Source organism: Lethenteron reissneri, chromosome 15 (assembly GCF_015708825.2).
Source record: "Lethenteron reissneri isolate LAM-NWPU_2019-01 chromosome 15, ASM1570882v1, whole genome shotgun sequence".
NCBI lineage: Eukaryota > Metazoa > Chordata > Hyperoartia > Petromyzontiformes > Petromyzontidae > Lethenteron > Lethenteron reissneri.
Window position 1 is genome coordinate 6,773,410 of NC_083793.1, and position 25,987 is coordinate 6,799,396.

At 46.2% G+C, this 25,987-nt stretch overlaps 1 protein-coding gene across 1 annotated transcript in view; it reads left to right on the top strand.

The window, feature by feature from the left end:
• The window catches only part of LOC133342645 (voltage-dependent L-type calcium channel subunit alpha-1D-like), a 223,582-nt gene that overhangs the window by 162,994 nt on the left and 34,601 nt on the right, over positions 1-25,987 (top strand). Inside the window, 16 exon segments of the mRNA XM_061551929.1 lie at positions 658-740; positions 1,828-1,935; positions 3,663-3,715; positions 4,596-4,644; positions 4,646-4,743; positions 6,041-6,242; positions 7,237-7,395; positions 10,552-10,662; positions 15,264-15,347; positions 16,194-16,277; positions 19,126-19,201; positions 19,204-19,253; positions 21,265-21,330; positions 22,589-22,669; positions 22,671-22,681; positions 25,297-25,456. Coding sequence (XP_061407913.1) covers positions 658-740; positions 1,828-1,935; positions 3,663-3,715; positions 4,596-4,644; positions 4,646-4,743; positions 6,041-6,242; positions 7,237-7,395; positions 10,552-10,662; positions 15,264-15,347; positions 16,194-16,277; positions 19,126-19,201; positions 19,204-19,253; positions 21,265-21,330; positions 22,589-22,669; positions 22,671-22,681; positions 25,297-25,456 — 1,475 coding nt within the window.

Genomic DNA, 25,987 nt, shown 5'->3' on the forward strand with positions numbered 1-25,987 from the left:
CTGGGGTATCAAACACCAGGACATATCACGCGAAGAAGAATATTCCACTGTGAGAGGGAATAACTACATGCGAATGCATCGTCTTAAGGAGTGCATAATTATGCAACTGACAAAAACCCGGGGACTTTTATTGTTCCAGGAAGACTTCCAGATTTTTCTCAGAACAGCTACCACAAATAGATGACGGTATGGGAAAACCAGGACAAGGCTCTCTCCTCCTCCCACCCAGCTTAAAATACGCTGCCACACTTAGCAGTGTTCATTAAGACGCTGTCTTTACGACAGCTCTGTTTCTTCACCTGAGGACGTCTGCTTGCATTGTGGCCGAAACGTCGTGATAATTTAATTTTTATTATTTTATTATTTCCCTTCTATGTGACTTTACCGAAAGAACTAAGAATATGAATCCCTGCAGTCACGAAAGCTTTCAATCTAAAGATAATAACAAATCAACATTTTTAAGGAGCATTTCATCCGCAGATTCCAATGAGCCGTTGGTGGCAACCTTTAGGTGTTAGAGCCTTTTTGTAGCCAGGACAGAGGTTAGGGATTACTACCCTGCCCCACGGCCAGTTCGCTCGCGCCTTCATGGTCACCACGTGGCACAATAGCCACCTCTGAGCGATGGTTGTTGTCGACTTCTCTTTGTAGATCAAGCGCGAATCTCCGTGGTAAAGATCCTCCGCGTGCTTCGAGTGCTAAGGCCTCTCAGGGCCATTAACAGAGCAAAAGGCCTCAAGGTAAAATGTTCGCCCCATTATCTCGTACGCCGTGGCTCTCTCGCTCTCTCTCTCTCTCCTTTCATTAATGCCTATGATGTTGTCACGTCTGAGCCCTTTGGCCCGCTCACTCATTCATAAGTCCAATGAGTAATTCATATGAGTTGCCCTCATTAAATTACACGTACAATATGTAATAATGATGAGCAATGGTCAATTGGCTGCTCAGAGTTCATAGGCAGTTCGCATGGAGCCGATGATGGTGGTGAAGAGTATATGTTGATCATGGGTTTGTTTATTATGATTGTGATGATTGAATTATTAGTATTGATAATGATGAATGTTGTAATTGTTATTTATGGTGGATGCATTAATGATGATGATGGTGGTTGATTGATGATGATAACATTTATAATAATAATTATCACGATTGATGGTGAGTCTAATGATGATTCAGATGTATTTCTGCTGGTCACGATTATGTATGTATCATGATGATTGAAATATGATGATGATTTTGATGAATAGATGTAATGATGCTCATAATGGTTTTTGGCTGAAGCTGATCTGGTCAAATTTTGTCATAAGACCCTTCACAACCGGACATAGCTGAACAAATGAAATGTTCACTGTGTACAACGCGTTTAACGCTCTATTATTATTTCCGCTCAGCGCTACATTGAACAATAGTTCTCACAACCAAAGCTACCACTTAGATACAACAGTTAAAACAAAAAACCTTCAAGACAAATCCAGGAAGCCGAGCATCTTCCTAGATTTTATTGTGACTTTCCTGTATTTTGTCCTGAAGATGCTTAACGTAGTTTCGAAGCCAAACGTGGCATATCTAATCGCTGAATTTGATTGCTGAGGGTCGTTTTTCAACTTACCGATAAGTTGAACCAATAACTATTGGCACGTGCAACACTTGTACGTGTCACATCTACATATGTTTGACTATGTTGGGTGGTGAAGGGTCTTACGACACATTTGACCAGATCACTTAAATGGCCTGACCCAAAAGAATGATCCATGTATTACAATATTGGCTGCGAAAGCCTACGTGTTACATCATGCATCTGGTGGTGCGTGCTGATTTGTCGGGCAGCACGTGGTCCAGTGCGTGTTCGTGGCTATTCGGACCATCGGCAACATCATGATCGTCACCACACTGCTGCAGTTCATGTTTGCCTGCATTGGAGTGCAGCTCTTCAAGGTACGCTTAAGCCACCACGGGGCTGTTTGCTAAGGGATCTCGGAAATACAGTAGAACCCCCCTTCACGACGGTAATTGGTTCCACTCGCTTAACGACATGTTTCCACTTCAAAGCACAGCAGACATTGCATTTTAACAATGCTCCAACGCTCAAGAATGAACGTCGCTGATTGCCCGAGGCCTAGTCAGACCGCTTTGGAGCTCACCGATTGGCCGAAATTGGCCGTCGCGTGCTCGTTGTAAGCCCGTCGTTAACAGGCGAATGGATCGGTAAGTGAACACATTGGGCTCTATGGAGGCCCGTCGTTAAGCAATTAGTCATTAACAGGGGTGGTCGTTAAGAGGGGTTCTACTGTATTGAGGAAATGCCTCATTCTCGTAATGGGTATTGATAATAATCAAGAGTAGTTTACAGACTTTCATAAATCTACCGTGGGACAGAGGCCTCCTCTCACCCAAGCTGTCCCAGTCAAATGGTCCGTTTGATTATACATTGTCACGTGGGTCTGTGCAGGTTGGTGAAGATGGGGGAGCATCGACTTGAGTTCATAGTAAAGTACAATATTTATTTTTAAAGCCCTCTGCTGCCCACAATGTAGCCCTTCCGGCAGCAATCTATGACACCTGCTTAACGTGTCGTGGTCTCCCATCTGTTATCTGGGGATGAGGGCCCAGGACCTGTTCTGACATCACTCTCGACTGACAGCAGGAAATCACGGCCGGGAGTTGAAGCTCGAGTGGCTGTGTTTATAGTGCAGTGCGCTATGCACATTCAAGCCAAGCGACCCTCATTTTCTCCTAAGCATGGCTGATGGAGCCCCGCGGGGAGGCTTTCCACATTCCAGCAGTGGATCGACGAAAGGCTGAGCATCATTGGCGATTGTTAACTCGAATACGCCTTGTGGCCCATGGGAGTCCACGCCCCAGGTGAACGAAATGGAACAATGCGTTGAGCAAATGGAGCGCAGCGGCGTGTTCGCTGCGAAGCGGATCTCTCTTCCGACGAGAGCGGCAGCCACACATTCACGATCGCACGTCGCGTGTGAAATGTCCGGGGGGTGGTCGATGGTGTGATGGTGGGGATGATTTGTGCGTAGTCAAAATTCATGAGAGCTCAGCATGTTCACACGCTCGGGCCCTTAGGAAAGCCACCATCAAATATATACAGAGTTTACGTGATTGTCTTTTAATAAACAAATAAATTGTTACATGGCTGCTGCCATGGTGGCCAAGGATAGCACACCGAATGTGCAATCTACAGATTTCCGGTTCTCTTCAATCTTCCGGAACAGTTGAAATATCGGTGCAAGTTTCTTAAACCCCGCTGTCCACCCAGTGGTGTCAATGAATCTACACCAGCGAGTCGATCGGCAGGTCGCGTGTGGTGGTAGAAAGCGTGGGCATTGCCACCTCTTCTAAGATTTCTGGCCAGCGTGCAAACAGTAGGCCAAACACTCTGGGGGAGTCCTCAAGAACTCCCTCCAGTAGCGGCCCTTCCTGCCAGCAGTGGGCCTCAGCAAGCAATTAGAGGACCTGCACCTTTTACCTCGAGAAACAAACGAATCACTAACTAAATAATCACGCGCTCACCGAAACGAAGCGAAAGTCTGAAGCGCACTGCGCGAACCGCTGTTCGCGCAAACCGGGTTGCCGTTTCGGTGTGAAGGGTTGCCGACAACACCGCGGTGAGTTTTCCGGGCTGCGATAATTTAATTCCTCTCCCGCAGGGGAAGTTCTACAGCTGCACGGACGAGGCGAAGCACAACCCCGAGGAATGCAAGTACGCACTGTTCCTGCGCGCGCCACACCGTGCCTTTTGCAACGCGTCGCTTTGTGAATCCCGTGTGTCTGTGCGTGTTCACGCCGCGTATTAGTCCTCGACATTGTTTGGGGGGTATGCTGGGTGGTACGAAGTTGTGAGCACGTGCGCCTCGCAAGCAAGAAGCGCCTGGGTTCGATTCCTGATTCGGGTGCCTTCCCATGTGGAGTGTGGATGTTTTACCCTCTGTTCTGCGTGGGTTTCCTCTGGGTTCTCCGGATTGCTCCCAGAGTAAAAAAAAAAACTTTAAATATAATTGGCGTTAGCCAAATATCCAATGTAGCAGGAACCTCTTTAAAAAAGGGTCTGCGGACTCTGTGGAATTCCAGGGTTAATAAGTAAACGGTATTATGATAATTATACGAGCGATACCCAAATAAATAAGGTCTCCACTTTGTACTCAACAGATTTAGATTTGTAGACACTCGTTCATGGGGATATCATGAACATGTGGCCATTTATTAATTATCTCAGTCCCCACGATTGTATACGAACATTCACATGCACAGCCCTTGTGTCAATCCATGGCTGTCTGGCTGAGGGCTTTCCCACGCCATGCGGATGGTGAGGGCTTCTTGACCATACTTCACCACGTTTGGTCAGGGGAGCGTAGATATTGGAATATTGTACAGTACAACAATGAAATAGATCACGGCACTGATGACATTCCCACGAATAAAGTATAAGTCCCAAATTCATACGAATTCGTATGCATCACCTGAAGTGTCTCCTATGAGCAGCAATCCCCCAAATGCAACCAAGTGCGATGTTCGAATTGCCCCCCCCCCCCCCCACGCCGACGATTGCGACGTGCTAAACCGGAGGCGCCCTCGTTTTCCAGGGGAACGTACATCGTGTACAAGGACGGCGACGTGAACCAGCCGATGATTCCGCGAGCGCAACTGGCACAACAACGACTTCAACTTCGACAACGTCCTCACGGGCATGATGGCCCTCTTCACCGTCTCCACCTTTGAGGGCTGGCCCGCGTAAGGGACGGACGCAGCAGGGCGGCGGCGGCGGCGGTGGTGGCGAGGGTGTTTTGGTGCCGGGCCCCCCAAAAAAAGTGTTTTTTATTCTTGGTTTTTTCGGTAAAGTCACGTAGAAGGGAAGTAATCAAATAATAAAAATAAAACATAATAAAATTATTCTCACGACGTTTCGGCCACAAACGCAAGCAGCCGTCCTCAGGTGAAGACCAGGTCTGTCGGGGAGACGCTGTCTGTTGAGTACAAAGTGGAGACGCTGTCTCCCCGACAGACCTGGTCTTCACCTGAGGACGGCTGCTTGCGTTGTGGCCGAAACGTCGTGAGAATTATCTTATTATGTTTTATTTTTATTATTTTATTACTTCCCTTCTACGTGACTTTACCAAAAGAACCAAGAAGATGAATCCCTGCAGTCACGAAAGCTTTAAATGGAAAAGTGTTTTTATCAAATAAAGCCGCAGTGCTAATGTCGTTGCGCTTACCCATTAGAAAGTGATGAATTTATCGGTGGAAATAAAAACTAAAAATGTGTTTCACTGGAAATTCAGGACAGTTACATGGCCGAGAGGTTCACGGTCATGGTTAGAGGTTAGTGGCCACCCTGGTTAATATTACGGATGTATTAACGATTAATGTGTGTCGTCTGGTTGGCTGGATGTTAATATTACGGATGTATTAACGATTAATGTGTGTCGTCTGGTTGGCTGGATGTTAATATTACGGATGTATTAACGATTAATGTGTGTCGTCTGGTTGACTGTGGATGTTAATATTCCGTGCCGGCAACATGGCACCAAATTCACCAAAGTTTACTCGCAAATTGCTTCATTGGGAAGCCACATAGCAACGTTGCCCCCCTACCGGCAGGCTCATGTCGATGTGGAGGCCAGTAATATGTTCACCTGGTGCTACGCAAAGACAGCTGCCACTGAGGGTCCTCTACCTTAGGTGGCAGTGAGGTTTAAATATTAAGTGATGATGATGAGGAGAATGCAATGTTTTTTTAAATCCTTTATATTAAGTTCATTTGCTTGCTTGCTTGCACGCTTACGACCGTGCAAATATTTCGGTCGTTTTTTAACCCACTTCCCGTGATCCAATCGAGCTGACATTTTGCAAAAAAAAAATTATATTTAATTACCAATTGCTTAATGGTGGCAGGCAATCATCTGACCCATAGGTGGCAGCCATTTCAAGCCAGAGGACGAGAGGACTCTAGCCGCCACGCATATAAAGGATTTATAGTGAAAAACTTTGTTTTTACGGGTTAATTTTTTTTTGCGTTTGCATTGGGCAGGTTGCTGTACAAGGCGATTGACTCCAACGCAGAGAACTCTGGACCCATCTACAACTACCGCGTAGAAATCTCCATTTTCTTCATCATCTACATTATTATCATCGCCTTCTTCATGATGAATATCTTCGTGGGTTTCGTCATCATCACCTTCCAGGAACAGGGAGAGAAGGAGTACGAAAACTGTGAGCTTGACAAGAACCAGGTTAGTGTCCGGGCACTGGGTGGAGACACGGCAGGCGATGTGTGAAGGGAGCACCGATTGGTGCTTCATTTTGATTCAACATCATCAGCATCAGCCATGATCTATCTACGGCTTGGATGATGATGGCCTCCCAAAACTGTTCCACGTCTTGCGATAGAAAAATCCATCGAGGTCATGGATCAAAATGTAATAAATAGAAATGAAAATTAGGAGCTAATATTATCGCTTCATCTGCAGGCTGGACGACCTACAAGGGCATGTTATCCCTCTTTGGCTGCCACTCTTGTCGTTAACCTTGACCACTGAGAATAATTTCTTCCAGTGACATATCCTACCCAAGCCCGCATTATTTTCTTAACTCTCAATATACAATGTCTATGACTTGCATATGTTCTCTAATCCGTGCGTTCCTTTTCCTGTCAATTAGTGTTATTCCAAGCACGTTTCTCTTGATCTACACAGGCTTAATTGTTCACTTCTTGGCTTCTCTTCCATTTTATTTTCACCAACCCGTGACGTGCGGAGATTTATTTGCTAGTTTGGGTGCCACGGTGGCGAGATGTTAACTACCTAGCCTGTTATACAGGAGGTCGTGGGTTCGATCCCGATCCTAACGCCTCCTGTATATTTGGAGTCTGCATGTTCTCCTTGGGGTCACGCGGATTTTTATCCGGGTCCTCCTGTTTTTCCCTCCACATTTAGAAACACGCGTTTAGAGTATTTGGCTGCTATATAATTCCGCATGATGAAAAGCTACTTCATTGAGCTATCATCTGTGACAGCCAGGCCGCTTCTGATAAAGAGCTAGATAGCTCAGTGGGCCTTACCTGCTTGAAAAAACATGTATACTTTACTGTCATTTGAAACGTAATTCTCCTCCTCGCACTGTCGTTGGTTCTTGCATTATACTCGGAACGGCGAGCAATGGAGCAATGGACCTCTCCGCAAAGCAGCAGCGGTGCGATTGACCAATCGGTGCGTTGTGTGCGCGCAGCGTCAGTGTGTGGAGTATGCCCTCAAAGCCAAGCCCTTCCGCCGATACATCCCCAAAAACCCGTACCAGTACAAGTTCTGGTACGTCGTCAACTCAACCGCCTTCGAGTACGTCATGTTCGTGCTGATCATGCTCAACACCCTCTGCCTTGGCATGCAGGTCAGTGCCTGTCTGTACAAAAGCCGCGCTATGCAAACGCAAAGATCCCCCCCCACCCACGCTCCCCCACTTAGCCTTAACAGACTTTTGGGACGGGTGCTGTTAGCGAGCACCTATGAAGGTCGGCACAGTACACAAAGGGGTGGGTGGCCAGCATCACGTCCGGCCATCTTCGTCTCCCGAGTGCAGATGTTTGAACATCACACCATGTTCTTGGTTCTTTCGGTAAAGTCACGTAGAATGGAAATAATAAAATAATAAAAATAACAATGAAACATAATAAAATAATTCTCACGACGTTTCGGCCACAACGCAAGTAGCCGTCCTCAGGTGAAAATGTTATTATTTCCATTCTACGTGACTTTACCGAAAGAACCAAGAAGATGAATCCCTGCAGTCACGAAAGCTTTAAATCGAAATCACACCATGTACTCATTTGAGGTTCAGTCGACCTAGGGGAAGCCCAAAACCAATTCAGATGATCTTCACTTGTGATGGTCACGAGCAGGAATTAAACACGGGTCGCCGGATTTGAAGCGGAGCAGTGCTAAACGCTGCACTACAGCTCGACACAAAACAAAGACACACAAACACACACACAAAGCACACGTTCACACTTAACTCCCATCAATCGCTCTCCCCTGACTGCTCTGACTACGTGAGCTCTCAAAGAATGATTTAATCCACGTGAAAATGAGTCTCAGCTCTCCCTTGTGTTTTTTGGGTTGTTCCGCGTTTTGTGGAACGTGTGACGTACGACGCTTCACTCCACGTATTTGCGAGCTTCTTCACGTGGAGCGGAACGTCGGGCATCATGCCGAACGACACGCGGTACAAACCAAAAACAAACCAGAGAGTTGCAGAGCGCACTGCTTACAACTTACGGAATCATAAAGGTCCGAATGTGTAGTTATGACCTAAGCCGTGCGTGTTCTAGACTCTCTGACTCCAGTTTGAAGCTTCGCTAACGAGACGATAGCCTCATGTCAAGGTCAGTTGCTCTGGCATAAAGAACAAAATAAAATCACTGTATTTAAACATGTGTCAGCGATGTCGCACGCCAATGTCACGAGAGTACGATAATGATACACTTTAATGTCTATTTTTACAATGATGCTTCAAATTCGGTGTCCATATTGGTCAAATTAAAAAATCATACCGTAAATTACTCAACTGGGGACAATGCAGAGCAATCCCCCCCCCCCCCTTTCTGGCAGACAAACACCCCAGGTCACTCTGGCAAATGGACCGTTGGGGGGTTTTCACCTGGGTAAACAAAAACACTTGCATCTAAACTTAAAACTCTTGTCTCATAGCCTGGGATAACCAGCCTAGGTTCATGCCTAGGCTGGATAACATCTCGTTACTGTGGGTGCCACCATGGCGAGATGTTAACTACCTCGCCTGGTATACGGGAGGTCGTCGGTTCAATCCAGACCCTGACGCCTGCTGCTGTATATTTGGAGTTTGCATGTTTTCCACGTGGTTGTGTGAATTTTTCTCCGGGTCCTCCGGGTTTTCCCTCCACGTTTTGTTGAGCTATCATTTGTGGCCGGGTCGATTCTGAAAAAGAGCTATATAGCTTAGTGGGCCTTACCTGATAAAATAAAAATAGTGTTTAGTTTTTTGTTTAGTGTCTACAATCAGTGGGGGTTGTGACACTGCCGAGCGGTAGCATGCTAGGTGCAGAGGTTCATGGGTCGAACCAGGCGACCATCCTGATTAATACTTTGGATATATTTAACAAAAAATACATACAGTACGTGCCGTCTGCTTGCTAAGTGGATGTCAAAAGATCCCGTGACGTCATTCAAAAAAGACTAGGCCATGTGTGTCAGCATCATGGTACAAATTTGCCAGATGGGTGGATTGAGATCAACTATGTGTCGGGATTGCCTTACCACTGGCAGACTATATTGGTCTGTGAAACACAGCACCATCATGCGTGCCATTGTGCTGTACGAATGGCATGAATACCAATCACGTGAATTATTAGCATCATGATTATTACTATGAATCAAGACGTTCCCATGGACTGTGGCTACCAAACTGCAGGCAAAAAAACTGCGACTACCACTTGAACACAGGAGAGGACAGTTGTTATCCCGGAGAGCAGCATTGGCACCAGACGTCATATACGTGATCACTGGCCTATGGATTAATGTCCATCTGTCACTGACATTGCATCACGTTTTCTGTCCGCCTGTCTATCTCGAGAAATGCGTGGTCCGGGTCTGTCACCTTTAGTTGTTCGCTATCAGCATCACGGCTGGGGAACATCTTTGCTCGGAGCTGCCGATGTCAATCGGAGGACCAGGTTGCCCCCTTGATATGCCCTTTATTTTATTCCTCCCGGAAAGCCTCTCTGAGTCTTAAACACTCTCTTTTTTTTGGAGGGTCCTGCATTGGAATGTTTTGGCCAATTCGATTCAAGATGCAGAGTGGGAACCAGAGTACACAGAGAAAGCCCGCACATTACAAAGTCCTACACAGACGGATTTGACACTCAAGTTTTCCGCATTGCCACCTCTTAACCACCTGCAAACCCTGTTTTGTTTGGGCTTTTTCTTAAATCTGCCTAATTCACCAACCCTTGCCTACAAAGCACTGAATCACAGGCGTGCTGCCAGCTCACCTGACATGACAGCTGTGCCTGTGATTACCGGCAATGCAGCTTGGATATACGCACGTGCCTTGAGTGTGAATACATGTGATACACTGTGCATGTTGTGCCATATCGCTCATCACCCCAAATGTTCCCTGATGTCATCAAATATCAGAGGCCGAGCAGCGTCGAGCCTCGAAGCAGTACTCGAATGACTGACCGCTATGCGTCATAAGGCTGCGGGGGCTATGTGGTGAGCGGCAGAGGGAGGGCAGCGCAGAGAAAAATCCATCGCTGTACTGCGCCTCTATGCTCCCCTGTCTACGCTCTCTCTGCCTTCGCCCACCTGAATTAGCCAGCATCTCGTTGTACGGCCAATTAACCCCCCACGACACAAGACGTGTACAGTTCGTACACGGACGCATATCACCCGGCGTCACGGCGCCATGGAGCAGTAGCACTTGCAGCTTCAATGGGTTTCGTCCCCTGCTGCTGTCACTTGAGCGCATGAAACCACTGAAGACGGCCGCTTGTTGTTGTTGTTTTTTCAGCATTACAACCAAACCTTCCTGTTTAACTACGCCATGGATATCCTCAATATGGTGTTCACTGGGCTCTTCACTGTGGAGATGGTCCTCAAGATAATTGCCTTCAAGCCGAGGGTAAGCCTTGGCTGTCGGCATACTGCAAAGAGACGCCCACTCCACCTATTCATATTCGCCAGCTCCCACTCCACCTACATGAAGTGTGCAACACATATTGATGTATACGTTTCATCCCATGTGAATTATATATGGTGGGAATTGACAATATTGATGCGACGTAATAATGCAATGTGTTGTATAGATATCAAGGGGATGTGCATTACTTTCTCTGTATCTGCACCATATCCGTGCTGCAATGTGCACTTCAACATGCTATACACCGCATACTTGCCAGCCGTGCAGATTTAAACGGTAGCTGCCTATGTTTAAATATTTTTGTTACCGCATGCCAGTTTTCAAATATGATCTTCAGCCATGCTCAATCCACTGCTGGATGAAGGACTTCCCGAGCCGCTGCCACCTCTTATCCAGGCAACGCAATAACACTTCTCCTCGCACAGAAGCTACTCGTGCTGCTTTGCAAAAGCAAAGTAACGCATCAAAGAATATTTTTTTATATATATTAAATATATATTCTTAGGTTTTTTCGGTAAAGTCACGTAGGTAAAAAATAAAAATTAATAAAAGTTAAATAAAAATAAGATAAAAATCACGACGTTTCGGAGGCAACACAAGCTTCCGTCTTGAGGTGGAAGCTTGTGTTTCCTCCGAAACGTCGTGATTTTTATTTTATTTTTATTTTATTAATTTAAATTTTCTACCTACGTGACTTTACCGAAAAAACCTAAGAATATGAATCCTTGCAGTCACGAAAGCTTCAAATCTAGAAATATTAAATATAGTTTTCGTTTCTCCCGCCAAAAAAATATTGCCCCAATTTTTGCGAGAAAAAATGTCGCAAATTTTTCCCTTCTAAACCGGTCCGGCCCAATAGGGGGTTAAAGATTCGGCAGCCTGCAGCTTCAAACAATAGGGTTGGCAAGTATAATTACTTCATATATATGTGTGTGTGTATATACAATTTGACACAGTTACTCAATACGTAAGCATCTCTCGGTCTGGAGACAAGGTAATGAGATCGTCTAGCTAGATAAGTTCACGTGAATGCACGGGCAGGGTGGAGCAGCAGTGAGGCCGGTGGATACTATCTGGCAGAGGTGGGACAAAGTCATTGTTATGCAAGTCCAAGTCGAGTCTGAAGTCATCAAATTCATGACTCGAGTCTGACTCGAGTCCAAGTCACATGACTCGAGTCCACACCTCAGAGGTGGGACAAAGTCATTGTTATGCAAGTCCAAGTCGAGTCTGAAGTCATCAAATTCATGACTCGAGTCTGACTCGAGTCCAAGTCACATGACTCGAGTCCACACCTCTGCTATCTGGTTCTTTCGGTAAAGTCACGTAGGTATAAAATAACATAAATTAAATAACGACGTTTCGGGCGCAACACAAGCGTCCGTCATCAGGTGGGACGTCCACAGATTTAATTTATTTTATTTTATACCTACGTGACTTTACCGAAAGAAACAAAGAGTATGGATCCCTGCAGTCACGAAAACTTCAAATCTAGATTAGGCCGGTGGATCTTGCGCTGCATGATGAACCTTGGCTCACTTTCACGGCCACGGGTTTAACGTCAGTGGCAATCGACGTGCGAACCAACCACCTCCCCTTCACAAGCCAGTGTGGTGAAGTATGGCAAATAACAACAACAACCAAGCCTGGGTGCGGGGAGGTGGGGGGGGGCTTTATCCCACAAGTGATTGACAATGGCGTGCGAATTAAGACAAAGATCCCCCGTGTAGCTTTGTAAGACTGTTGGGGCAAGTGCTGTTAGCGAGCACCTATGAAGGGCAGGCACGGCACGCGAGGGGGCGGGTGGCCAGCACCACGCCCGGTCTCGTTTGTATTCCCAGTGGCGACGTTTGCACATCGCGCCAGGCTGAGTTAACCTAGGGGAGGCCTGGGACCGGTTGAGATAATTGTCACCGGTGCTGGCCACGAGCGGGAATCGAACTCGGGTTGCCGAGTTCGTAGCGCAGCCCGCTAACCGCTGCACTCACACACGAACAAAGCCCCCCCGTGTATCCTTTAAAGGGTGCATTCAAACAAAACATCCCTAGAAATTACACACAATAGCCAAAGATCTTCAGTGGAGTCTTTTTAACTATGACATGTCTTACTACGCAGGACAAGTGTCGTAGCCATAAACATGCGCTCCCAGCTGCCTTCATATCCCCAGTGTCAACGTTGCCCACACTATTGCCACCGAGTCACCAATTCTAGCCTGAGTCTACATCGGCCAGATTCGTAGAGCAATTACCACGGGGATTTCCGTCAAGGCTGGAAATCGAACATCCTATCTCCACCTTCACGCAATGATATACGGTTAAATTGTGCGTCCCCTGTTTATCCACCCATAGCGCGGTGGGGGGAGGGGGGTCCCCATTCTGTTATCGGGCAGCAATTCAGGTTAGCCGGGCACGCACGAGAGGGTGGTGAGGTGAGCACCACTCCCAGCCACCTTTATTCTCCCCACTGCTCAGATGTGCACACACCACCAGTGAGTCATCTGAGGCTGAGTCGATCGAGGAGAGGTTCAGGACGGGCTCAGATACCATTCGCTACGGGGAGTTCAACCGAGTTGGCTGGGTTTGGAGTTGCAGTTGTGTGAACAACTACACTCACGTTACCGCTACACGCTCGCGTGAGCATGTGTGCCTGCATACACAGAGAGACAGCATTTATTCGTAATGCAGTGTAATGCGTGCTTTACGGGACATGCCTAAACAATAAGGGCAAGTATAATTAACTCGTGTGTCTGTCATATGGGATTAGGCTGTGTGTCATTGCTAATGACGGGCTAATCTAGTAGACTAATAAATAATTTGTCGTCATCTCGTTATTCCGTGTTCTGGGCCTGCACTGTTCAAGCAAGGCGTGGATATTCCCCAACAGGCAGATTATGTGTTGATGTCCTAAACAAATGCATTGCAGGTGTTTGTCAACAAAAAGGAACGGATGCTTGTGAGTTCTCAGCCCTAGGCTGCCACAGTTTTGTTTGGCTATGGAAAGCTCTTGATTTGTTTTCTTCTATCAGGATCATGAAATGACTTGACCAAACATTTCCCTCTGCCCCCATGAAAACCGCCCCACGATTTGGACCCTAGCGTGTGTGTGCGTGTGTGTTTGTTCCCCTGAAATCCTGCGTAACAATAACCCCAGGATCTGTAACCGTGTGCTATGCCGTGCGACGTGAAGATTCATTCTCGGCATTGCTTGCAAGTGCGTGTGCGATGGCGGTAATAGTTCGGCTGCTGCGGGGAATTGAATCGTGTTGACGTCCAGTGAATTGGATGGTAATAATGTGCTCATTTCAGAGATCCCACGCCTGATATCCGAGCAGCCGAATATTAATCAAAACAGCCGCTCTAGCACTTGCAGAATGGAAACTGCGTTTGCAGCAACACGGCTAACGTGGCTGCTAATGAACAATGCACGCAGGAGAGTGAATTTTTGCGCTTTGTAAAATGACAACAGTAGATGTGTCAAATGTTTCTCTGAGATGATGGTGACGTGGGTGGGGGGGGGGGGCTCATTGCCTGGCCAGACAGCCTGGCAGTGGTGCCAGTGAGAGACGGCAGTGGCAGTATTTAACATTCACATACCCCAGACACGGCACGATGTAATCCGAGCTCCATATCCACAGGAGCTGTTTCGCTCTTCCTGAAAAATGAACGGTACATATTCGGCAGTAAAGATGTCATCGTGATTGTTAAAGTGTCCCCCATTATCTTGAAAAAACATATTTTGATGAAGTTGTGCCAATGCTTCGATGAACAACTTGGGGGTGAACTACTTGGGGGTGGACAGTATTGCCAAAATAATAGGTTTGTATCCATATCATGAAGATGTGAATCTGGCCCGTAATTTATTAAAATAAATGGAATTTAACGTTACAAAATTACGCACCATCTTGGTGGGTTTTGGCTAAAAGATTGTTAAGATATAAATAAACGTGCGAATGTCTGCTTCTCACGAGTAAAAATAGAATGATGCTCACGAACATCGTCCTGTGGGATTTCTGGACAAATGTTTCCCATCAGAAATAGTTTCGGCTGCAAATTCTGGACCAGTTTTGCCCATTTTGCCTCTCATCGGCAGCGTGGCTTATTCAACAAATGCCGACGCGTTGCCCGGCGTGACAGACAAGAGCCTGCAACACGCTGGGCGAGCGTCGTGTTGTCTGCTGATCGCTCGTTCCCATAACGCCAGGGCAAATCAGCAGCATCAGCAGCAATCCTTAAACAGGTCACGCACTGCTGATGAGCCTGAGAATCACAAAATCGGTGCAGGGTTTGGCGCTTAGAAAACTACTGCCGATAAAGATCGATTCAACAAGGCCGTAGGCTAATGGACGTACATTCTATTTCGTTTGATATTTGGTTGGCCAGACAAACATCTGTCCCTTCGTTTGTCACGTGTGGAATGTTAAGTCGCTGTGGTTTTTTTGCACCTCGAGTGGTTCCCCCCCCCCCCACCCTTTTATCTGAAACCATTTTCAGTGTTTTCACAGAGTTCCCCGGGATGCCGAGTCGCCGTTGACCTCCTTGCCCCTGACACGTCTACCCTTGCGTCCTGATCCTCGTGTTGTCTAGGGCTATTTTAGTGACCCCTGGAACGTGTTTGACTCCCTCATCGTGATTGGCAGCATTATAGACGTCGTTCTCAGTGAAATCGACGTGAGTATGTGAGCCACCCTTGTCCCTTCTCTCCCTCCGCTCGTCCCCTCGCTTATCCCCCCGTCGCCTTTCGCCTACATCAGGCCCAGCTGCTTTGCGTTCATCCTCCTCCCCCTCTTCCTCCTCCACCCCGTGCCTCTGTTTGGCAAGTCACACATGACTACACACCTCCCGGTGAACGTAGACGACCCCGCGGCGAATATAGGAGAGGGTTTTTAATGCAGTGCCGAATTTATCGCTGTACCTTTATTCAATTCATTTTTGCCGTCGTCATTTCGGTGACCCGGCTCACTCTTGCAAACCAGATGCATCCCGTCGCTTGAGGTCTCACCAGGTTATGCAAAAGAAACGTAAACTTAAGACACCTTTCCGAAGGTGGCTGGGTGCTTCAGAGACCAATACTTTGCGAGAGCATTGAGCCAAAACCGCAGGGAGTTTGAATCTGGGTTTCAGTCAAACCGTGACTATACTGGACTCTCGAGTGCCGTGAGTTGATGCTCTTGGGGCAGCCACCAATAACCGCATGACTGTTATTTTTCATACCTCCTGGTGAGCATACGCATAAACAGTCCTACACTTCTTTGTCTAGGGGATGAATTAGAAGCCCTCTCTCTATTCTCCCTGCAGGTTAATGTCCGAGAGGTAGGCCACCAGGGTTGTGGCAGAAAACTGACATCCTTGCGTCCAGCTCAAGCCCGAGTTTGCTCTTAGAGTCAGCGTCATTGGTGGCTGCTTGTTTTTAAATGTTTCTCTCTTTTGTTCTTTTGTTGTTGTTGTTCTTTTTCTTCCATTCCCTCCTTTGTTTTCTGTCTCTCCTCTTCTCTCGCTGCCGCTCGCTGTGCACAGCACTATTTCTTTGACGCATGGAACTCGTTTGATGCCTTGATTGTTGTGGGTAGCGTCGTTGATATTGCTATCACCGAAGTGAACGTAAGTACTCCCCCGCTCATTTACATTTCCGCGACGATCGATTTGATTAGGTGCCCTTCTGCCACCACACTTATTTACAGGAATGCTTAAACGGTGCTGAAAAGGACAAAAAAAACTATCGAGGGACTGCTTTGGCAAGTGGTGCTCAGGCTCAATTTGAAAATACGCTAAATTTGTAGTTGACGCTGTGTTTAATAGGACATATACTGTAGGCTGATATTTCATGCGATGTCCCTTCTTTACACCAGAAAGATGACAGAGAGAGAGAGATACTATTTTTATTGGGAAGGACCTGCTAGGTTTGTTGCAGTTTGCCCCTTCACCGCACAAGGAGTATGCAGCGCTGGCCTGCAAATGGGCATGAGATCACCAGCAGCGGGTGCGATGTTGCAATGTGTTTTTTACGCAATTAAGTACGGTAAATCCTGGTAAAAAAAATTCTAAATTGCCAAATCTCGACTGTGACGCTGACACACACACACACACCGTGGCATACTGGACTTTTCAATAAAGTCCACTGTGAAGCGAAGCAGATGGCGCCGTAGTATTTCACGGCTCATCGGACCTGCAGTGTTAACCCAGGACGGCCGTTGGGCAGAGTGAAAGGGGTTACGCCGAACAACCTGGTTAACTGGATGCTTCACTCGCGACCACAGCGGAGCGATTGAGTGTGTAGGCAGTGCAGCGGCCCAGGTGCCAGTCTGTGAAGAGTGGTGGGGGGGGGGGGGGAATTGGACACGGGGCTCCATTTAAGTCCTTGCACCCAAGGGTGCATGCTACAACCACTGGGTGATGAGTCCTAGACGATGGGAGTGGGCAGGAATTGTTTGTGCATAACTCACCGGCTCATTGTCATTGTTGTGTCTGCATGCGTGCTCTCCCTGCCCATACTGCGCGTTTCGCTGCAAAAAGCCACCCGCCCGCCCGCGCAAATCACCACTAACCCACTACCGCCAAAACCATCCCAACCGCACAACGTACCCTGCCTACACCATGCTTACCCTCACTGCTACCACCACCATCGCTCCTTCCCTTCCTGCCCCCCCCCCCCCCCCATATCCACCACCACCATCAAAATGGCTCGCCCCTTTATTATCCCCACAGCCACTCATGTCATTTTATTTATTTTGTTATTCTACTTTTTTGTGCCCATTTTTTTTTTCCTCGTCGGCCGCTTCCCACGCTTGCCGCTTGCTTCTATCCATCAGAACGGAGGCCACCTGGGAGAGGTAATGCACCATCACGCTTGCCGTCCACCTCGCCGTGCCGTCCGTCTGAGTTGCCGCCGCCACGGGCGCCCGCGGGCGTTCCTGAACGTTGTCCGCTTGCCGTGGGCTCTCGCCTCTTGACTAGCGAGGCTCCGTGGCCACTGACTCTACCCAGTGTTAAGATGGTGCCTTTGGAAAGGTGGAGTTGGTAATCAAGAAGCTGTGAGAATGGTTCAAATTCGGGTCGTGAGAATTCCCCAGCTTCTCCGAGTGGAGGCCCTTCTGCGGTGGCATAAGCAAGCATTTGCAGGGCCGCTCCTTTAACTTTTTTACATAATAGAGAAAAACCTCATTGAGGCTCAATGTTATTTTTGTCTTGATCGGCCATTGTCTTTTTAAAGGAGTCTTTTGGATGCGACAGTAAACCTCAATAGCCAGAGAAAACCCGTGCAGACGTCTGTACAGCACCAAAAGGTCGACACAGATGGGCACGTGAATACCTTTGATATATATTGCCAACACCATGGCCACCTCGCAATCCAGCAGTTTTGAGAGTCCAAAAAAAGATTTGCCTTCAAAATGCCAGATCGCAAACTTTCCTTGTTCCTGCAAATTATGTCCGTCAAAAGTCGATGCCACTTAAGAGGGAAATTGCGGGTCCTGGCTCTGAACCCCTTTTCCAACAGAGATATCTACACCCCAAGGCTTACCGGTACGAGCATAAAAGCTGAAAATATTTATTGCCCAGTCATCGTTTGCTCAGTGTTAAGAAATGTCAGGTTTTTTTTTTTACCAACGTCCGTCGATTATGTTGTGTGAACGGATTCACTTGGCTTTTATTTACTGTTTAAGAGATTCTAGTTTCCTGTGCCTGGATTGTGCATAGTCGTCTTTACTTGCATCGCATCCATTGACGTTTCGTAGTGTGGCTCTCATTCTGGCGTACTCCCGTGCCTGTCCCGTTGCATTATTAACCCGATTGTGTGAATTTCCGAGCCTTCTAAAAATCACCAGCATGCCATCGCGCGTCCACGTTACGCAGTCGACACCACCGTGTATTTTGTCGATTGTGAGACACTTCACTTCATCCTGTCTGTGTTCCCCTCTTCGAAGCCAACTGGAACTTGCCCTTTAGATGATGATGATGATGATGTTCCTGCCGCTGATACTAATTTTGATCTGCCCACGATGGTAAGATGGGCCAGACAAAGGTGCCCTCTCGTCCCTTCCCCCAGCACCTTGTGCCGTGACAACCAATGCACGCCCTGGCATGGTCACACTCCGCCCCCACAACTCCTCCCTCTCCTCCAGCCATCGCAGTGATTTTTTTGCAGTGATGTTTACGTTTTGGGATGCAAGCTGGGTGGCATTGCATTGCCTTTTTTTTTTCGTTTGCGCCAATTGCTGCGTATTCAGCATGGCTGTCCAAAACTGCATTTTTGCGTTTGAGACGTTCACGCGACCAAAAAAAAAAAACCCAACAACAACCTTAGCGCATGGTGTTTTTTCGTTGTCGTTTTGTTTTTATTTGCTGTTTTGTGATGATGCGCTATATGCGGACGAGGACCCTGAATGGGCGTGCGGACGGCGCACGGAGCTCGACGCTAACGTCCGGATTGCTCGTCGATTTTATCCGTCAGAGTTCCGAGGACAGCTCCCGCATCTCCATCACATTCTTCCGTCTCTTCCGTGTGATGAGACTCGTCAAGCTCCTAAGCAAGGGGAGGGCATTCGCACCCTCCTGTGGACCTTCATAAAATCATTCCAGGTGAGCGCTGCGTCAGGTCCGGGATAGACCTTCATCAAGTCCCGATGACCCCCTCTTGCAGCGAGAAATTCAATTTGCACAGTGCAAAGGTCTGCACACTCCTCCTCCGGTAAATCTGAAGTTCCGTAGAAGTGCCAATTTTGCTTCCCAGTTGTCTTTGACAAAATAGACTTTCACCTTAATGGGTTCTCACCTGGTTATAAACAGAGGTCGTCTACCTTGTTGTTTGCTTATCCGGGGTATTTAAGCGTCAACTGAAGGTGAACACCCAAACACACGTGACCGCAAACGTATTCGATCATGACAATAGTCGCTAGGCATGCAACAAGTTTTGTCAATGAATTACAGATATCCGATGTCTTGTCACAATTTGGGGTCACGTTTAGATTGAATCATTTATTCTCTGATTATCCTTTATCTATGGCCCCCTTTGTACAGTTTCTTATTGTTTTAGTCTATTTTATAGCGTTTGGTTCATTCTGTTAGTCTAAGTGTGTGTATATTGTTTCTTGTTGTTACGTTTTGACCTGCATCTCCTGGACGTTTGTGAAAAAGAGCTTTATAGCTCATCGGATTCTTCCAGTCCCAATAAATATTCTTATTTCGATATATATGACAGTGTTCAGTTTCGATTTAAAGCTTTCGTGACTGCAGGGATTCATCTTCTTGGTTCTTTCGGTAAAGTCACGTAGAAGGGAAGTAATAAAATAATAAAAATAAAACATAATAAAATAATTCTCACGACGTTTCGGCCACAACGCAAGCAGCCGTCCTCAGGTGGCGGGGGGGGGGGGAAGGGGTGGAATGGTAGAACCAGTTCCAATATTATTTGTCACTAATGTCAGCCGTGGTCTAGAATCAAACTCAAGTCACTAGCTTCAGGGCAAAGAGTGTTAACTGCTCTAACATGCATGCATATATACACACACCAAGGTTATTTATTGATTTTAACATACAAAATCACGATCCATACATATCATGGTTACGGAATTGGAGAATAAATACGCATACATACACTAATCCCTTAATGTATGATTGCGTGCATTTATATCTTGCATGGAAAACTACACGTCATTGTATGAGACAAACTCGATTTATAACGAGACATTTGTGAGAAAACACGAGGGGACATTTGAGGCACAAGTCTACACAGAGCAAAAATCGATTTCAAAAAATTAACTTGTGTTTCAAAGTCTGTTAAATAGGGAACACTGAACCACTGCAAGGCATACTACTTCTTGACAGTTTCTATTTAAACTTTAGTTTCAATTTCCAAAGCGTTGTTACATGCAAACCAATAAACTTGAGCGTATCGTGAAATTGAGATTCGTTCCATCAGTTCTTGTCAAAGCTTATCGGCACAGCGGGTAATTACAGAATCAAATACGTGAACAATGAAATAATAAGTTACGCGTGAATAGCGGCGGAAATATAAGTCGATAATGCTTTGGGGAAGGAGCGGTGGGCACAGTGGTTAGCGCACTATGCTACAAATCTCATATCCACAAATCTAGATCCGAGTTCGATTCACAGCCACGGCTAACATCAGTGGCGAATTAAATGGGGATCTGAGCTGGGGACCCATCCTTCACAGACCCATGCTGACCATTAATTCTAGATTTGAAGCTTTCGTGACTGCAAGGATTCATATTCTTAGGTTTTTTCGGTAAAGTCACGTAGGTCAAAAATAAAAAATAATAAGAGTAAAATAAAAAAATAATTTCTCTCACTTGATACAGCTATCGTGCTATGACGGTTCCACCTGAAGACGGAAGCTTGTGTTGCCTCCGAAACGCCATGCTGACCAACCAGTAGTCGATTAGCAAAGGAGTAAAAGCGACTATCGTTATTTAGCAAAACTTTCTTTAAAATGTATGTTGCAACCGAACCGATAAACTTGAATGTATCGCGGCAATGAGGATTCTTTCCTTCGTATAAGGCCAAAAGCCATGTCGAGTACCGGAGTATGCCATGATGTTATCGCGCTTATTTCCCTTGCTTCTCTCCACAGGCCCTGCCATATGTCGCCCTGCTTATCGTGATGATGTTTTTCATCTACGCCGTGATCGGAATGCAGGTGATTCCTACGCATCGATGTGGATCACTCAGTCAGAGCACGAAGTGCCGCAAACAATGCCGAGCTTGGATGGCATATCTGGAAATTCAAATGTGATCAGTGTAGTTTTTGTTCTGTTCTAGTTTTGCTTGTGTAGGTGACTCCCGATGATGAGAATTGAATGGAGAATAGGTTTTTCCCCTTTTATCTGACAACAAAACAGGTGTTAAGTTGTTAAAACACCAAACTGAAACCTTTTTACAAGGTATCATGTCTGCATTAACCACAATACGTGTGGTCAAAATGCAAACAAAAAACATACTCTCATAATATATGCATTGTCTTTGAAACTGATTGGTCCACACCAGAGACAGCTTTCTTCGTCTCAAGCGGTGTTAGACCAGAGGACACCAAAAGGCATTGCCTGAAAAAAGAGGAAAAACCTCTTCTCGTATTTTGGCACTGGCAAAGGAGGTCCCATGATGTAGAATTGACTGGCGAAAGCCTATTATTATATGTCGGTACTGGCAAAGGAGGTCTAATGATGTAGATGCTTACCCAGAGCCCTCATTACTTTGATCGTGCATTGTCTTTGAGCTGTACGCCTTTTGGCGTCCTCTGGTCTAGCACCAATTGAGACTAGGCTTAAAAGAAAGCCGTCTCTGGGGTGGATCAATCAGTTTCAAGGACAATGCAGATATTATCAGTGTGTTTTTTGTTTGCATTTTGTCCACAAGTATTGTGGTTAATGCACACATGATTCCTTGTTAAAAGGTTTCAGTTTTGTTGCCAGAAAAAGGGGGAAAACTCTACTATTATATTTTGGTACTGGCAAAGGAGGTCTAATGATGGCTAAAGCCTCTCCAGAGTTTTCCTGCTTAAGCAAATGCTGCTATCGAACATAATTTTGGAATTAAATTGACTATAGGTCATGGCTCTGCATGAAATAATACTTCAGTCCATAAGCCCACGGGCTTTCTTTCCAAGCTAAAACATTATTTACTGAGTAGATTTCCACAGTTTCTTCCAATAGCTGTCTCATGTGTTGTCGGGTTGTACCACGTATTGTTCTGCACGATGTCCGACGTTTCATTCCACGTGTCAAGATTCACAGCACACCCGAATGACAGGTGGTAAAACCCAAAAATACATCGTAGAGGTGACAACTTATTTCTTGTGGAGAGATGGATTCTTGTATCTGTTAATTATTACGTAAACAAAAAAAACCTATATTCGTTTGATTTGTATCAGCAGTAAACGATTTTCTCTTCTTTGTCAGATATTTGGAAAAATCGCGATGCAAGATGGAATGCAAATCAACCGCAACAACAACTTTCAAACATTCCCTCAGGCTGTGCTTCCTGCTTTTCCGGTAAGCAATTGAGCGCGCTCGTTACTTCCCGTCGGCTGCGGCTGAGCTCACAAAGCAGGTGGCCGCTTTTGAGCATTGCACCATCTGCCGAGCCTCGCTGCTTCAAGCGCAGACCTCTTCAGCCTTGTTGTCTCTGCTGTTCCAAAGGATTAAGCACAGCCTCCCCGCTACTCCTGACGCGATTATCTGGGCTCAACCACCTCGATATGAAATTAAAGCTGCTGCTGCTGCTGCTGTAAATCAACATCAGCCATACGAGACGAAACAAGAAGAAGCAGAAGATGATATTCAATGGGCAACAAGATTCTATGGGTAACAAGGATGTAAATTTATTTTTCAGAAAATAAAACAAAAACGTTAGCCTCTTTCACTCTAAGCGTCTGCGACCAGAGTTATGAACCAGTTGAAAAATCTGACATCATAGACACCCCCCTCCTTCCTGGGAGCAATTTCACCTCCTGGGTAAATCCTGCACGCAACGCCCTGACGGCTGGCTCCTGCACACAGCTCCATGTAAACCCTCTCGCGCCCTCGGAGTAAAGCAACGGCCGCTCCTTTACCCAGAAATAACTGCCCTGTGCTGTGCACATAAACAGGTTTTCATTCAGAATGTATTTACTTGAAAACGGTCTCGTTTAGGGATTCTATCCAATAATCAAAAACCTCCGGACTGTCGATTGTGCATAATGATAGCACGAATTAACTGCGACAGAGAGCAGCTCACCGGCGTGTATTTAATGCAGATAGTCAGCATCATTGTGGGATGCTTCTTGTCAAATTTACCAAACACCAGGTGGGGTGGTTGCTTTCCCGGGGCTAGGAAACGGGGACTGTTCTGCGGGGATTGGGTTTCCAAAATCCACTGGGACTTTATTATTGGACGTTTCTTCATTTCGTGGCGTGAATAATAACAGGGAGGAAGGGCAAATCCAAAGATGAAATAATGTACAGGGATTTCCACAACATCTGCCCCAATTGGTCTGGGAAAACATCCTGGAATCCAGATGCAGATTTTCTATTGTATGAAAACAATTTTGCAGAGAAGATGAAAGACCCAGAATTGGAAGCACACTCAACATACTCGCGTCTGTCCACAAATTAGTCACTAGGAAGAGATTTCCAAGAAGCCTTATTAATGTTTTGTTTTTCCAAATTTAACAGGAGTCACTCATAACCAGTGGTGTCAACGTCACCCTATATTTTGCATGTTTCCTCAGAAAAGAGCCACAGTATTTATTTGCTCGTTTCTCAGTATTTGAGCTTCGGGGGTTAGATTTTCATTTTTTCCAATTTCTTTTAACTTTTGTGAATTCCTTCCAACCCCCCCCCCCACCCCCCCCCGTCTTCCTCTACCAAAATAAACCCTTTTATACGCCAGGCACATTATATCCACCCACGTTATTCCTGCGTGAAACTCAATTTCTCCGATTTAAAGCTTTCGTGACTGCAGGGATTCATCTTCTTGGTTCTTTCGGTAAAGTCACGTAGAAGGGAAGTAATAAAATAATAAAAATTACACATAATAAAATAATTCTCACGACGTTTCGGCCACAACGCAAGCAGCCGTCTTCAGGTGGAGAACAGGTCTGTCAAGTAGACAGAGTCATTCAGACGCTTTCGCCTCGACAGACCTGGTTTCACTTGAGGACGGCTGCTTGCGTTGTCGCCGAAACGTCGTGAGAATTATTTTATTATGTTTAATTTTTATTACTTTATTACTTCCTTTCTACGTGACTTTACCGAAAGAACCAAGAAGATCAATTTCTCCTTTCACCGCTGCTGGCGGTGAATCTAGCGGGTGTCACATATTCTGGTTTTCCTAGCATCGTCTTCTTGTTTCGGTCGCTGTCCTGCTAAATGTCTAAGTCTTCCCAGGATTTAAATAGTCTCCTTTTCTATCAGTTGAGTAGCTGTCCCGGTAAATTTGTAAGTCTTCCCGGGACACACAAAAAGTCCCCCTTTTCTGTCAGTTGAGTTTTCTTTTTTAAAGCCTTTATATTAAGTTCACTTGCGCGCTTGCTTGCTTGCTTACGACCGTGCAAATCTTTCGGTCGTTTTATAACCCACTTCCCGTGATCCAATCGAGCTGACATTTTGCACACAGACTCGTTGTGCATGACAATTAATGTTCGTGAAATTTTTTTCCCAAAATTTTACACTTTTTAGGACAAAAATATTATATTTAATTACCAATTGCTTAATGGTGCCATGCAATCATCAAGCCAGAGGACGAGAGGACTCTAGCCGCCACGTATATAAAGGATTTATAGTGAAAAACTTTGTTTTTACGGGTTATACTTGTTTCTAGACGAACAATCCTTGGCTTGCCTTGTCAGTGGTCTCAGGGCCCTCCCTCCGCTACTGAAGCGGCTTCCGCCTGGCTCGGCAAGATGAGCACACGATAAACAAACAAACCTGTCATTTGCCCAATACTACACCAGTCAAGACAGCGCATATACCACACACTGAGTTCTCTCTTCTTCTCTGAAATTTCGATATCTCGTTCTTCCCCGCGATATTTCCCGGTGCTTTTTGCACCTTGGAGGTGGCAACTACCGGCGATGCTAATTATCTCCCTCCCCCTCCTCCCGCGGGGGTGGCTTCTGCTGTGGCAGTTGTGCGACGGGCGAGGCGTGGCAGGAGATCTTGCTCGGGTGCATGTCCGGCCGGCGCTGCGACCCCGAGTCGGACTACAACGTCGGGGAAGAGTTCACCTGCGGCAGCAACTTCGCCATCATCTACTTCATCAGCTTCTACATGCTGTGCGCCTTCCTGGTGCGTCTCGCTCGCCGCGACGCTCGGAACGATCCACAGATTCATGAAACTTTCTAAGTAGATTTCGTGATTCCCACGAGTGATGAAAATTACGTGGCGCACGCAATGGTTTTCGCACTGCAGAATGAAACCCGGCGAATTTTGTTTAATTCCCGGCCACAGCTAATGTCGGTGGTATGTCATTTCTGAATCTTGTCTGTGGTGTTAGGATTAATCCAGCAATTCATTGAATGAGGCCGTCACAGCCACGTTGTCTCATTTGCCGAACGTTTTAAGATAAAAGTAATTATAGTTTGACACAAACATTCTCGGAATGCATGACTTTTCACTCTAAGTGCCCCCCTCTTTGAAACAATTAATCTAAACCAAATTTTTACATCGACAGGGACATTTCTGGGGAGGTTAAATGACATGAAACGAGGCATGGCTCAAGGCTCACCATTGTTCCACAGCTTTGCGATGATCCAAAATGTACGTTATTTTTTTGTTGTCATCCTCGTCGGGGAATTTCCCCGCATTCTCTGTCTCTCA